The sequence below is a fragment of the Python bivittatus genome, unplaced genomic scaffold (assembly GCF_059951505.1).
Source record: "Python bivittatus isolate LINGU-HERP-01145 unplaced genomic scaffold, Pbiv_v1 ctg000440_np1212, whole genome shotgun sequence".
Lineage (NCBI taxonomy): Eukaryota > Metazoa > Chordata > Lepidosauria > Squamata > Pythonidae > Python > Python bivittatus.
The window spans coordinates 10461548-10476644 of record NW_028277063.1 but is presented as its reverse complement, the minus strand read 5'-3'; the positions used below and the strand labels follow the sequence as shown (position 1 = coordinate 10476644).

Sequence of the window (15097 nt, the reverse complement as noted above, 5' to 3'; positions counted from 1 at the left end):
GGGAGGGGAGAAGCACATTCAGACTGGCAAGAATCTGTTACTAAAGTTTTACAGTACATATTTCTGATCTACAGTATATGGTATTGGTTTCTTAGTCTGGTCTACTTTGAAGAGCTGACAACCCTTGCCCATCTTCAGCTGTTCAATTTTCTAGTTTTATTATATAGTATAAATAAAAAAACTTATGTGGTTGGCATAGTTTTGTAAGGAAAGGCTTTAATTATTTCATATAAATTCACCTAATTCATTATTTAATTACAAATTGGAAATGAATACTGAAAACATTTAATTGAGCAACAAATCACATCAGGCAGCATGCTTTTTCAGCCACACTCTCTTAGAGTTCATTTAAAATCCAAGCTGACAGATGTTAGTAAAGTAGTTTACTGTTTTTTGCAGTATGTTAAGAGCAACTTTATTATTAAGTGATAGCTGACAAATCGACAGAGGTGGCAAGAGGAGGAAACATTTATATAATGCTTCAGAATGATGGTACAAAACTTTTTTGGCAAAGGAATAGACTTGCATTGCCAAAGACCAAGATTGGATGGGGCCAGGACAAAACACATTGAATTTATTTTAATTAACTTGAACTACATGAGGATTAGGCTATTAATCATTCACACAATTAGTCTCCATGTATTTAATTGTGTCCTTCTGCCACATGACAGTTTGATAGTAACTTCTGGAGAGGTGCAACTAAGGCATCAAGAGGCCATTATGGACTAGGCTGTGCACTCATTTTCATATATTTACTATAAGGAGAAAGTATGGTTTCTTGATACATGCATAATTCAGACCAAAAGGGTTAGGGTTTTTCATTTCCACTTTAAAGTAATCAAAGTTCCCTGCTAATCCTAAACTTGGAAAGTATGATTTTTTAGAACAAGCAAAAAACCAAAACCACAGTTTGCTCTGGCTTATTTCTGCAAACTAGTTTAAAGGAAACGGCGGGGGTGGGGGGACTGTCAGGCCTTGTCTAGCACTGATCAAAAGAAGTAAAATAAATTGCCTCTGATAGATCTGCTTCCTTGAACATAGCTACTAACTCTTTAACGGAGGGCTAATGTGAGATGAGGGGGCCCATCTGAGAGATTTGCTTTGAGGCCCAGAGAGCTCTCCTTATGCCCTTGTGGGGAAATTTATGAGCGTGCAGGCTTTTGCACATAATGGAAAGCCTACAGTTATATTTGGATTGGTCTAACATGCAATTTCTGGGTGGGCACTCTAATGGGGAAGGAGTATTGCCTTCTTTGAAGAAGGATGTACACTAACAAACTGAAAAGCTGTAGGAAAGAGGGACGGATAAGTGTTTTTGGCTCCATCTTCCTTCCTGTTTGTTGCTTTCCGTTCTCCATGTTTTCGCTTGTGCCTTTGAGAGTAAATACCCCTCAGGAACACTTAAAGGATTTTGAGCTTAAAAGCAGCCCCTTCCTTTACTCCAAACTGGAGTAGAGCATGCACATGCGTGCACACACACAATATTGATGGCAGCAAAATTGGAGTTAATTGATAGAGTTAGAGTCAGATTGGGGTCATAAACTATTGAACTTGCATCCTTCAACAGAACATGCCAGCAAGCTCTGTGGTTAAGTTTGCAAGAGAGTTGAAACAGGAAGATATTGATCAGGTGTGCAAGTTAGCTAGCAGAAGAACAGGAGCAGAGACGTAGATATGTATTCAGATAAAGCCTAAAATAAAGATGTTCTAAAACCACTAAGCGTCCCAGATACAGAAAATCACCAGTTGTCATGGACACAGGCACATATGGTTTGAAAATGTGTTGTGTTATTATGGGATGTTAGCTATTAAGTACGCACGCTCAACTATGTGACCAATCATGTAACCTCTGATTATGATGCCATTTTTGAAAAGGTATAAAAGATTTATGCTTTCTATTTTCAGGGCTCTCTTCTTGGGAAGGAGTCCTCAGTTACTAAGGTGCCTTAATAAATGAGTAACTGAGTTTCTCGAGTCCAGTCTTTCATTGGGTTAAAGGGCTGGGCTGAAAACCACAATTTGTGGCCAACAATATTAAACTTTCAGCTACAAGCATTTGTACTTAATTTGTAATTTCCCCCATCTGTAAGTTACCTGAGCAAATCACACCAGCATCTTCTCCATGATCACAGTCATGCTCTCCTACAGAGCGTCCTGTGCAGTCTTTGAGTGATCTTTCTGTCCCAGTGCAGTTCACATCATCCAGGAAAATAGGACCAGAACCTCTTCCAAAGTGTGCCCCAGACAGGGATTCCAAAGGAATGCCACACTTTAGCTGCCTACACACAACGGCTACATCTTGAAGGCCCCATCCATCATCACACACAGTTCCCCACTGCTGTTGGTGAAAGACTTCAATCCGCCCTGCGCAGGAGTTTGGACCATTTTCTAGTCTTATGTTCCCCACATTGAGGGTGGATGTTTCTACAAAATGAACAGATTTAAAACAGGTTAAAGGGTTTGACTCAGGCTTTCCATCCACTCAAGGCTGCAAGTAGAGCTTCCTGCCCCCCCCCCCCAAGAAAACCGTTCTGATGACAGCCCCCAAGCATGAGAGAACTCAAGTGCAAACTATCCCCATCATGTTGTGGCAGTTGAGGGCTGGAGGAAGAAATGGAAGAGAAGAGTCACACAGCCACTTCCCTGCTATAGCCTCAAAAGTATCTTCCTTCCTCTTCTTCCACCCAAAGTATTGTATTCTTTTCTACCCTTATTCACCATTCAGTTCAGGAAGAACCTTCTCTCCCCTCCCATTCAGAATAGACTCATGACTCCTCCTCTCAGAAAACCCCTTCCCACTCAGCTGCCTCAAAATCTTTATCTTTTAGACATACTAGACCCGCAACTGAAAACATCTGGACAATCACTAGACAGCAGCAGGAAGTTTTCTGCATCTCTTCCTTACCATGTAACGGTCACCCAGATGTTTGCAGCTCAGATACATTTGGCGTATTCTCTTTCCCCTCATTCTTCATGAGCCAGAAGGTAGTGGAGGAAGAGGGCCAAAAGAGGGAAAAAGCAGTCTGCAGCAAAATTTGGGGAAGTGTTCAGGGTCTCTGTACTACCAGCAAATGCTGGGGCAACAGCTGACTCAGGATTAGCAACAGAGAAAGAGGTAGTAGCAATAATGTCCCTTTACTCACTCACTCCTTCCTTCCTTCCTTCCTTCCTTCCTTCCTTCCTTCCTTCCTTCCTTCCTTCCTTCCTTCCTTCCTTCCTCCCTCCCTCCCTCCCTCCCTCCCTCCCTCCTTCCTTCCTTCCTTCCTTCCTTCCTTCCTTCCTTCCTTCCTTCCTTCCTTCCTTCCTTCCTTCCTTCCCATTTGATAATGTTCCTACTGAGGCCCAGCACTTGTGCAACCATGTCCAATGCAGAAATCCAGGCAATCACTAGATGGGGCAGCAAAGATATTTATATAATGCTTCAGAACGATGGTACAAACCATTTTTGGCAAAGGACTAGACTTGCATTGTCAAAGACCAAGAACTGGGTGGGGACAGGACAAAAGATGTTGAATTTTATTTTAATTAACTGGAATTAGGTGATGATTAGGCTATTAATCATTCACACAATTAGACTCCATGTATTTAGTTGTGTGTGACATATACCATTTCTTTGCTTTCCTCTAATAATTATCCACATTTTTGTGGTCCAGATGGAGTAGTCTTTCCCTGAGCAATGAAGGTGTGGGGCAAGGAATGGGCAAGGGAGTGTGATGGGGACCTCTTGCCCCCAAGCTCCAAGGAGTCTAGCTCAACTGCCTTCCCTCTGTTTCCACCACTGCCTCTATCTAGCATGATATTTGGCAAAAGAAAGGAAAGGAAATAATTGTAGGCTCATCCCAAGTTTGAAATGAAAACAAGGAAGATTCATAGTAGGGAAAGTTCAGTTTTGACAAGACACACAGCTGAGCTAATACGGCAAAATGTTTTCCATTGATTGAGGCCACAGCTTTGTGGCCAGTGATCTTGCATCAGAAAGCTCAGAAAAAGATAAAACTGCCACCCGGAAGTAAGTTTTTAAAAGAAGATTTTAAACACAGCTGCTGACTCAGTGGTTCTTCTTTTGTTACAGTAAACAAAGCTTTGTATCTCTTATTACTTTACACCAAGGGGGTCCAACCTAGGCTCCACCCCATTTTTGCAATCCCAAAATATTTCCTTCAAATAGAAAATTTGGTAGTACATTTATTGTGTTTTCTTGGATCTCTTATAACATAGATGCACTATACTTTTGTAGAACTTTTGTAGGACTTACCATCCTTCCCTAAGAAATCAAAAAATACAAACTCTGCTGAGGTCACTGCTATGTCCTTTTGACTTGCAAATTGAAAGAAAAGGCCCAATTGTCTAATGTCTATCCCTGTATGAGAATATTGTTCCTATTTTTTTTTTCATTTTAAGTTCAGAACCTGACACTCTTCCCCTTTGCACATATACTGTACATAGGTGATCAAGCTGGATGGCCAAAGAAAACGAGAAAACTTAATAGTCTGTGTTCCCTGAATGCAAAGGATGTCATCCATTTTTAAAAGATGTTGCTTTGTTTGTTTTAAGATGTTTCTTTGTATGTGTGCTAAAAGGGCAGGTAGTCTTTCCCACATTATTAGAGCCAGAACCTTTTCTGAACTTTCCCCCAAATATGATTTCTAAAGGAATTCCACAATTTAGATACCTATACACAACACTTACTGTATATCTGGAAGGTTCCATTTGTCATCTCACACAATCCCCACTGCTGTTGGTTTACCCACTTTTAATCTGTTTAGTAACAGTTAGAGGCTACAAAGACTTAGCCACTAGTGCAAAAATGACCACAGAGAAAATTAAGGCAACTGTCAATTTTCTCTCCAGTGCTGGGCCAAGCTAAGCTCCCAAGAAATAAATCTAGACCTTGTTATTACCACCATATCTAATTGACTGTTCAATCCATATAGCTTCTTTCAAGTTTGTCATGCTACTTATTCCAATTCCTTGTACTAATTGTTCCCTCCACTTCTCCATCATAGATGACATAGAATTCAGGTGGTCTCTTCATCCCATCCCAGGGCACATTATTTCTCCTCCATTTTGCAAATCACAACTTTGGCATCATAAATTACCTGAACAAATAACACTTGCATCCTGTGCATGAACACAGTTGTTAGTCCCCTTGGTATTTGCTCTGCATTCTTGAATGGAATTTTCTGAGCCTTCACAATTGACATCATCCATCCAGATGCGGCCTGATCCATGCCCAAAATGAGCTTCACCTGGGGCTGATCCAGCACTTCCACAGCCCAGTTGCCTACACACAACTTCTGCCTCTTTTAAGTCCCAAGTCCGGTCACAGACTGTCCCCCACTCGTCACTATCTGGTGTCCGAATCTCAACTCTTCCACTGCAGCGATTTGTGCCATTGACTAGCCTGAGATTCTCTGAAAATAAAGAAATCAAAGGGATAAATGGATTAGCCTCCTAGAGAATGAGTTTAGATGGTTCTGAAAGATCAGGATGTGAATAAATATTTTCCCAAGAGACAGGAAGGGTATTTCAAACTATGCTGGACCTACAGTGGTCTTCAGAGAAACCAGCAAGAACAGAATTGGGAGAGATGATTTTCTTTGTAAACGTATGTTCTGATTCAGATTATGGGGATACATCGGAATTACTTTTATTAAATCCCCTCTCTCTCTGGCTGATTGGGTGTATGACAGATGATACCAACTTGTTTCCAGTGTGAATTTGAGTCTTCTCTAGTTTTCTTCTCTTGTTGGAATTGATTACATTTGCAATGCAGCACACAACCACATACTACTCTTTCTAGAAATTAAATAATCTCCTTTCCCTGAGGAAGGAATCATCACCAGCTGACAAAATTTAGGAAGAAGTTGGACTGGATAAGACCAAATGCCAATCTAGTCAATATCCTGTTTACCACAATGGCCAAACAGATGTCCTTGTGAAATCCACAAGCAGAACATCAGTGGAATACTCAATGACTCCTGCTGAGCATTATTCAGAAGACTTTGCAAGAAGAATATGAGACGGTTTACAAAACAGTTCAAGCCAGTGATTTCTCTGAAGATCAGGAACAGTTGAGAGTTGGAAACAAACCTGATTTCACTGTCCTTGTGTTGCTTTCTCCTAGTGTAGGATACATGCTCAAAGCCAGTTACCTGAACATACAACGCCAGCATCTTCCCCATGGTTACAGTCATTGCTTCCCCAAGGCTTGGCTTTGCAAGCAGAGAGGGAAGTTTCAGCTCCTGTGCATTCAACATCATCCAACCATATAGCGTCGGATCCTCGGCCAAACCGAGCTGAACGAGGGGCAGAAATGGCTGTTCCACAATCAAGGTATCGGCACACAACAACAGCTTCATTCAAGTCCCAGTTGTCATCACAAACGGTCCCATACTGCTGGAGATGAAATACTTCCACCCTCCCAGTACACCGGTGTGAGCCATTGACCAACCTGATCTCCACCGGATCTGAAATGATAGAATATATTACAGCAAAACAATTGACATTGAGGAGATTCCCCCTAAAAGCGATGTGAACATGTTTACACCTGGAAATTCTAACAGCCCTTGTCTCAGCTAATTTGAGGGGTTCTGTGTCAAGGAAATCTCCTCTAGGCTGAGATCAGCACAGTATCTTATTCTGACAAATAAGATTCTTTGAAATTCTTTCATTTCTCAAATGTTGGTTACCTGCAAGCACACATCATTTAAACTCTTTCATTGTGAAAAATCAGCAAGTATGTCTGGAGGTGCTAATCCTTTCCTGAACCTGCTGATTATCCCCCCAAATATATCCTGGATTGTTTTCGATTATTTTTTTTTTCTACTGTGCCATTCTACCTTCAGAATGCACTGGGTCAAGAAATGTGCCAGGCATCATTCTTCTTTGTTTATTTTTCAGCATCAGGTTTTTATCTGCTGCTGCCTGCTAAGTGTTGTGTTTATTTCTTAACCTAGCCCATTGTTACTTCTTGTTTCTATGAAATTTAGTTATTATTAACTATAATTAAATTAACTGTGATTTTGTTACTATTAACTGTTATGGACTGTGATATTATTTTTCTATTGCTGGCCACTGGAAGAGCATTAATAAAGACTATCCTTATTTCCTCTCTTTTCATGTATTTCTCAACCTTAACAACTTTAAGATGTGTGGACTTCAACTTCCAGAATTCCCCAGACCTGGGGAATTCTGGGAGTTGAAGTCCACACATCTTAAAGTTGCTGAGGTTGAGAAACACTGTCAGACTTTAGACTGCATGTTTCTTTGTGGGAGCATGTAAGGCAACAAACAAACATTATTTCTCAGCTTGGTAGGAGGAAAAGCTGCAGAAAAGCTGACAGATAATGGAGCAAGGGAAGAGCTAACTATTCCACCCATCCCCCTTTAAAAATAAGCAATTAAAGAATAACATTAAGGTAAATATTAGTTACTTGCAAGAATTTTGGAATAAGAGGTTGGAATACCTCTTATTAAATCTCAATAGTTAAAGGGTTTAAAGACTATTTCTTCTTTTGAATTTAAGATAAAGCTAATTCAAGAAAAGTTTGTTTTTTAAAAAAATCTGTATTGGACACAGATGCTGGCTGTCAATTTCATTTCCTTACATTGGGAATTGGAAATGATGGAGGGGACTCTCACATATATGATATAGGTCTGTCCCTCTATTGTACCATTTTGGTTTAATATTCATAAGTTTATTAACATGATTTTTGGAAGAGTAATATAGTATAAAGACGTAAATGAGATTTTGAATTATCTATCTATCAACTCTATATCTATCTATCTATCTATCTATCTATCTATCTATCTATCTATCATCTCTCTCTCTCCCTCCCTCCCCCCCCCCTCTCTCTCTCCCTATTAGGAGACAGAGAGAATGGAAACTATCAAGCATGTGGAGTAGCAAGAATAATTACTCTTGTAGAATGGAAAGTCATTGCTCCCTTGGGTTTACAGTCTTAAACTGATGGTATGTGTTCATTTTCTGCTTATGAACTTGCTGTCAGTGTAATGGAAAGAGTTATTAACTTTGTGGTTAGGGTCCAGTGCTATTTGTTTGTGTGCTTGCTTGTTTAATGAAATGTTTACTATATATACCTTTCCCCCTTTTCTTTTCTTTTTACCCCTTTTTGCCTGTTTTCTGTTTCTTTCTTTTTCCTTTTTTGGCATATTTTTTTCTTTTTCTTTATACCTTAAAGGAAGAAATAAAATGTCCCACATCCCTTATTTGCTGAGTTTTCTAACAAATGTCCAGACTTTAGATACTCCAGTTACATCTGGTATTATTATCGTAAGATCCCTGGTTGAGCTGTAGTTGAAAGAAAGAAAGCAGCTTTTGGAAGAGTTTAATCGATAATGTCCCCCTCCCTCCATCTTCATGATGTCATCTGCTGGAGGAGAAGGGCTCTCTGTCTGTTATGCTCCCCTGTAGTAAACACCCCACTGGGAAGGACAGTCTGAAGCCTTTTTCATTCTACACTTCACAACTAGCAGAGACCCAACTTCACACATTGAGCCTTGCCACACCGTCAACTGTTGGCCCAAGGAGACACAACCCTAAACTGCATTTGCTTCTGGTTGTTCCCACTTACATTCATTCCCACTTACATTTTTCAGAAGATACAGAGAGGGATGACAGAGAATGCCAATGTTAGGAAAAAAGAATCTTGCTTATTCTTTCCATTGCTAATGGCAGCAGCTGTTCTGCTCTCAAAAAAAAAAAAAACCCACAAAAAACACAAATAAATACTCAACCAAGAGAACCATGTATTCCTTCCATGCTAGGGGGCTGAAAGGAAGCAAAACCTGGCTTTCCTGATCTGACCAGCAGTCAGAGATTTTTGCATTTTATTCTGAGTTTCCATCCCTTTGTAACTGGCATCACCAGAGTCTCAGGAACTGATATGGGATTGATGCAGGTGATAATGCTCATTGTGGTAGGTCATAATGTAGCTTATTTGCTTTTGATGTCATGATGCAATGTGTGAACCCGGTCACTGTGACTTGCAGATGATGGATTATGATTATAAACTACATGAACCATAATAACTGAGTTTTTCAACAAACCAGGATTTAAAAACCCTTGGCTTTGTGTGATGTGTGAATCTAGTAACTGAAAGACTCTAGCCTGATTTTGCAAATATCAGGATGAAGGTCTCTTTACCCTCTCTGCTTGTGAATTGATTCCCAGCCACAAGTTCATTTAAAACTTGTGAGAATTGCTGGTCTACCTTGAAACTACCTTCAAGCAGAATCTGAGAGCACTTTTCCTAATTTACTAAGAAAAGTAAGCTCACCCTTGTTGGAAATAAGAGGAAGATCTTGTAGATGAGACAAAAACATTATTTCAACCATTTGTATCTAATGCTCCCTCCGTCTCAACTGTATATTCTTTATAGGCTTATGAAATTAGAATGTATATCCCAATTTTCAGCCATAATAAATATCCCCAAAGCAGTTGGAATAAATTTTTTTTAAAAATCCAAAGACAACTAAAACTAACCTGCACACTCCACCCCAGCATCTTCTGCATGGTTGCAGTTGTTCGTTCCCCAAACGCTTGCTGTACATTCACTGAGGGCGCTTTCTGTTCCTTGGCAGTTCACATCATCCAGCCAAATCGGTCCTGTTCCCTGTCCATAATATGCTTTGGTTCGGGCTCTCAAAGCGACGCCACAGCCCATTTCCCTGCAGATGACCTCAGCATGCTTAAGGCCCCAGCGGTCATCACACACTGTCCCCCACTGCTGGTTGTGGAAGATCTCCACTCTTCCTGAGCAGCGGCTTGAGCCATTCACCAGTCGGAGTTCTGATGGGAAACAAAAGGTTGAAGAACCACAACATTAGAAAATAAGTTGCTGGCAAAGTTCTTGAATATTTAACTGCTGGGCTGCTTCACCTGAAGGGGAGGAATATAAGGCATAATGGCTTCTTCAGAGGAAGCATGGTTTTACACATCATCGTCATCATCATCATCATCATCATCATCATCATCATCAACACATCTCATTTTTATTTTTCTCCACAAGGAGAAGCTGTTCCTTCCTGACTCTTTTTGCTTCCAGAAAAGTTGGTTCCTGACATTTACAGAAGAGCATTTTTTAAAAAAGCAAATGACTTTCTTGAGATAAGCAAACTCAGTCTTATTGAGGAAACAGCATTTTAATCTCAGTATATCAGAAGTAGAGGTAGCAGGAGCTGAGAGGGAACGAATACCCAATCAAATAGACACTTACAATCTCCTTCAATCCAACAGCTACACTTGGCCATTGGACAACATGCCAAGAGCCATACGTAGGGCAATTGTATGTGGGTTGCCAAAATCTGAATGACCAGTAGATGGCAGAACAAAGAGAAAAAATGCTAACCTATTATTTGTGGTCAATCTCCAAGCCCACTATATATTACCACCACCACCACCACCCCCAGTGCATACCTGAGCATATAGCACCAGCATCTTCTCCATGGTTGCAGTTGTGTTCTCCCCAAGATTTTAGACGGCAGTCACGGAGGGCAGCTTCTGTTCCTTTACATTTGACATCATCCAGCCAAATGGGATCATTTCCTCTTCCAAACTGTGCTCCTCGTGGGGCTCCTAAGGCTACTCCACAGCCCAGTTCCCTGCACACAACTTGGGCATTGCTGAGATCCCAGCCATCATCACAGATTGTTCCCCATTGTTGGTTGTGAAGCACTTCAACTCTCCCAGAGCAACGACTTGTACCATTCACCAGTCTGATTTCATTGGGGTCTGAAATGGTTAGACTCAGTGTTACTTTTCCACCTCTCACAGTTGCCAGTATGAAAGCTATGCAGAATCAATATACAGGAGTCTGGACCTATATCTGGCTTCATGTATTACACTATCCCATAATGTGCCTTGTTTGGCTGTGATTGTGAATGGTCAAGGATTAAACCATGATTTATTCTAACATAGTAAGTCATGATCTGACATTGTTGGCTTCAACTGATGCTTAGCATGCTGTATCAGCAGGAATATGCAGTGTATGTATCATTTCCTGATTTATTCCTGATCTGTTTTATGCCGCACTCAAGACTTTAATGAAGCCTAAAGGACAAGGACACAAGACGACAACCGCCAAAAAGGAAGGGACACAAACTAAAAATTGGCCAAACAAGATATTCTTTTCTTAATCTACAAGACTGTTTTTCTTTTGGCTTGGTGTGGTCTTGAAACAAACTATGGCTTAAAGTGATGCTTGAAAGCATGTATTTATGAACAATTTCTAAACTCATTATTAGTGGCATCCATCGGCGGGGAGCAAGGGGGCATTCATAACATCCTGATCCAAGCCCTGCTGCTTTGGTCTGTGTGTTGACCCATACAAAAGGGCAACGCTTGGAGAGTAATGCTGCAACTGGCATCTTGCCTGTTTCGACAGCCTCCCACCCCCATGGAGGCTGCTGCTCATTATACAAGATTTCTTACTTTTTCACCAGGACTAAATGACTAAGAGGTCATCTTAGATTGGTTATGTGCCATCAAGATATTGTCAACTCTTAGTGACCACATAAATAGATTTTCACCTTGATTATTATTATTATTATTATTATTATTATTATTATTATCATCATCATCATCATCATCATCATCATCATCATCATCATCATCTACCCAACTCCCAACAAGTTGGGGAGCTTACAATAATTAAAACATTAAAAACAAAGAACAATAGAAAAAAGAAAAGACCACCCACACAAAAACAGCACAAGGCAGAAGAATATTGATGCAAAGGAAATAAATCTATTATCAATGAAATGCTCTGAATATTTAAACACAATAAAACTTGGGCTCTCCCTCCCTCCCTCCCTCCCTCCCTCCCTCCCTCCCTCCCTTCCTTCCTTCCTTCCTTCCTTCCTTCCTTCCTTCCTTCCTTCCTTCCTTCCTTCCTTCCTTCCTTCCTTCCTTCCTTCCTTCCATAGATACATACATACATACATAGTCTTGTGAGAGACTATTCAGGTACTGCTACTTTTAAGATTATTTGCAGCACTTTAAATGCTGGTATGATCTGTCTGCATATCTGCCAAATATTCCTAACTTATTTCTAGGAATCATTGATTACCCTGAGCTGAGCCAAGCCATGTAGGTTTCATCCAGAAAGTTGCCAAGCAACTGGCAACCCAAGCAGGAGTCTGATCTTGATCTGGGTTCCTGATTCCAACATAGCTGACCAAATTACCTGAGCACTCCACACTTGCATCCCTGCCGTGGTCACAGCCATGTTCTCCCCAAGGTCTTTTCGGGCACTCATTCAGAAAAGCTTCTTTCCCTGTGCAGTTCACTCTGTCTAGCCAAATGGTTCCAGATCCTCGGCCAAACTGTGCTCCTCCAATGGCTTTTGTGGCAGTTCCACACTCCAGTTCCCTGCATACCACGTTGGCATCATTTAAATCCCAGTCTGTATCACACACAGTCCCCCACTGCTTGTTGTGATACACCTCAATCCTTCCTGAGCAACGAGTGGGTCCATCCACTAGTCGAAGTTCTGACGGGACAAAAGACGTAAGTGCAGTAGTACATCCTCTGAGCAAAATTTCCACAACCTTGAGGGGAAACATATTTACCGGGGGAGACAAAATTGTGATGTAAACATTGTTCACACACACACACACACACACACACACACAATTTTTAAAAATATAATCATGTGTTTGAAGAACCTAGATGCTATTCTTGGGGTAGCAGAAAGGACTCTGTAAGCAAAATCACATCCAATACTTTCTGACATGTCCATGCCAGTCCAGTTAAAGCCACCCAGGTTTTTTGTCATTGCTCACATCGGCTCTCTGGGTGACCATTTGAAGGGCTTTGAGCTACGGTCTTTTGGACTGGTCTTTGCTACATCACTTAATGTGAAGTTTTTCTTTCCTATCCTAAGATGAGCCCAATTAGGTAGCGAGACCTTGGTTGATCTAGAAAAGTAAAGCAGCACTGGGTCTATTTAGGGCTTGAATGGGAGAAAGCAGGATGTCCCAGGGCTGTAGGCTAGACTGGGATGTCAAAAAACAAAACAAAATAAAGCCCATGCAGCAGACAAACTCCCTCCTGGAAGAAAGCAATAGCTAGCAATGTCCATATTGCTTCAAGAGAGCGGCATGGACATGTGCAGATAGTCAACTGGAGTCAAGGCTTATTGCACAGGTCTTCATCGTTCTACCCTGTCAGGAAAACAAAGTGCTAGGTCACCACCCCTTCTCTTGGCAAAAACACTTATCAAGAGAGGGGAAGAACTGTCTTATTTCCATTGGCCACTTCCTCTTCTTTCAAGCATTCCTGACAGCTATCTGGAATAAGAGGTGGTAAAGTGTTTATGGGAAAGATATGTTTCAGAAATGTTTGCATCTGGTGTATCACAACAGGATACTGAAAGCTGCATGTATTTTATTGCACTGCGGTGATTTTTCAATATTATGTTGATTATTTATTTTGTCATGTTTTTCCAGGTCTTCTTTCCTCTTGATGAGGAAACAACCTGAAGGAAACCACAAACCAGTTTTAGCCAACTTCTGCTTTCCTATTACTTTTTCACTTAGGTCTCTATTATTCTTTCCTTACATTGAAACCACTTTGGGATTACTTTTAAAGGAATGCTGTTAAAATGGATGCATATATAAAATAAATAAATGGACAAATATAAACAAAAACAAATAAACAAATACATGAGTAAATACTAGGCAGTCTACTAACAGTATCCACCAAACCATGAAAAATGAATCTATGAGATGTTTTCAGAAAAAGATTGATCCAAAAAAATCTCATACTCAGCTTCAATCCTGAGCTGAATGTCATGAGTGCTTCTTACCTGCACATATCACAGCAGCATCTTCTGAATGAGTGCAATCATGTTCCCCCCATGCTTTTGCTGGACATTTGCTGATGGCTGTTTCTGACCCTGTGCAGTTCATACCATCCAACCAGATGGGACCAACTCCCGGTCCAAACCGAGAACCTCGCGGGGCCGACAAAGCACTCCCACAGCCTAAATACTGGCATACAACTTTGGCATCATCAAGGTCCCAGTCGTCATCACAAATAGTTCCCCAGAGTTTTTCATGCAAGATCTCAACTCTCCCAGAACAATGATTGGGACCATTCGATAATCTGATCTCGGGTGGTTCTGAAGAGGAAAACATCGATAAAGAATGAACATTTCTGGAGATAGTTTACTGCATAATTGCTTTTCTACAAGGTACCAATGTCTCTTTTAACACTGTGGCCTGCAAATGAATATAAACAGAGTCTTGTGATTGCTGAGAAGAGCACTAGCTTATGTTTGATTGAAGAAGAAAAATCTTCTCCTAGTAATGGCCTAGAACCCCTGACATGATGGCTCCCTCATCAACTGTTCTGAGTAGTTTTGCAACCATTTTAAAGTTTAATACTGAAGATTATTATGTTATTTTAAGGTGAAAAACTGTATAAAATCATGCTTTTCTTTGCCATTCCAAGTGATCATTTTTGTATGTCATTCCCAGCCATTATGTTGCTTATAATTCCATACATCTGCAGTTATTCTAACCATAAAGCATAAACGATCCTTCCTTTCCTTTCCAGGTAGAAATGCCCAGATGTATGAATGCAGACATACAAGTGCGAAAGTGTGAGGGAATTGAAACAAAGGGCTGAGCATCTGAGTGGAATTTTTGGAAAAAACATCTCTAAGTTGCTATGTGACAGGAAAGGGAAATTATTTTCTATTTTTCATAAAAAAATAATCTCTAGCCTTTTCCTTCTCTGCAAATCAAATATTATTTTCCTCTATGGGTTTTAAGAACACCACAGAACCTTGCTTTCAGAAGGTATAGTAGGAAATAAAAAGAGATTTTCGTAAAGATGATTTAGAGGATCTTTACCAATGCAACACTGAGGAAAACAAGAGAGAAACAAAAAAACAACAGTTAAACAGCTCTTTTGTCCCATCTTTAATTTCTGGAGGGCAGCAGCTCCCCTTGGAAAATTTTTGATGTCATCCTTATGACTGGTGGATGACATATGGAGAAAAAAGGAAGGGGGAAATTTGTCAGATCTTTTATCTCCATCAAGGAGTCTTTGGGCAAATTTCCTATT

The 15097-nt window shown here is 40.5% G+C and overlaps 1 protein-coding gene across 1 annotated transcript in view; it reads right to left on the bottom strand.

Moving 5' to 3' along the window:
- Nucleotides 1-15097, bottom strand: part of LOC103057442 (scavenger receptor cysteine-rich domain-containing protein DMBT1-like) — a 36840-nt gene that overhangs the window by 4602 nt on the left and 17141 nt on the right. The window contains exons 4-10 of the mRNA XM_007436017.3: nucleotides 13833-14147; nucleotides 12210-12515; nucleotides 10442-10756; nucleotides 9509-9814; nucleotides 6156-6470; nucleotides 5100-5414; nucleotides 2095-2424 (exon numbers count right to left, since the gene is read on the bottom strand). Coding sequence (XP_007436079.1) covers nucleotides 2095-2424; nucleotides 5100-5414; nucleotides 6156-6470; nucleotides 9509-9814; nucleotides 10442-10756; nucleotides 12210-12515; nucleotides 13833-14147 — 2202 coding nt within the window. The remainder of the gene's footprint in view (nucleotides 1-2094; nucleotides 2425-5099; nucleotides 5415-6155; nucleotides 6471-9508; nucleotides 9815-10441; nucleotides 10757-12209; nucleotides 12516-13832; nucleotides 14148-15097) is intronic.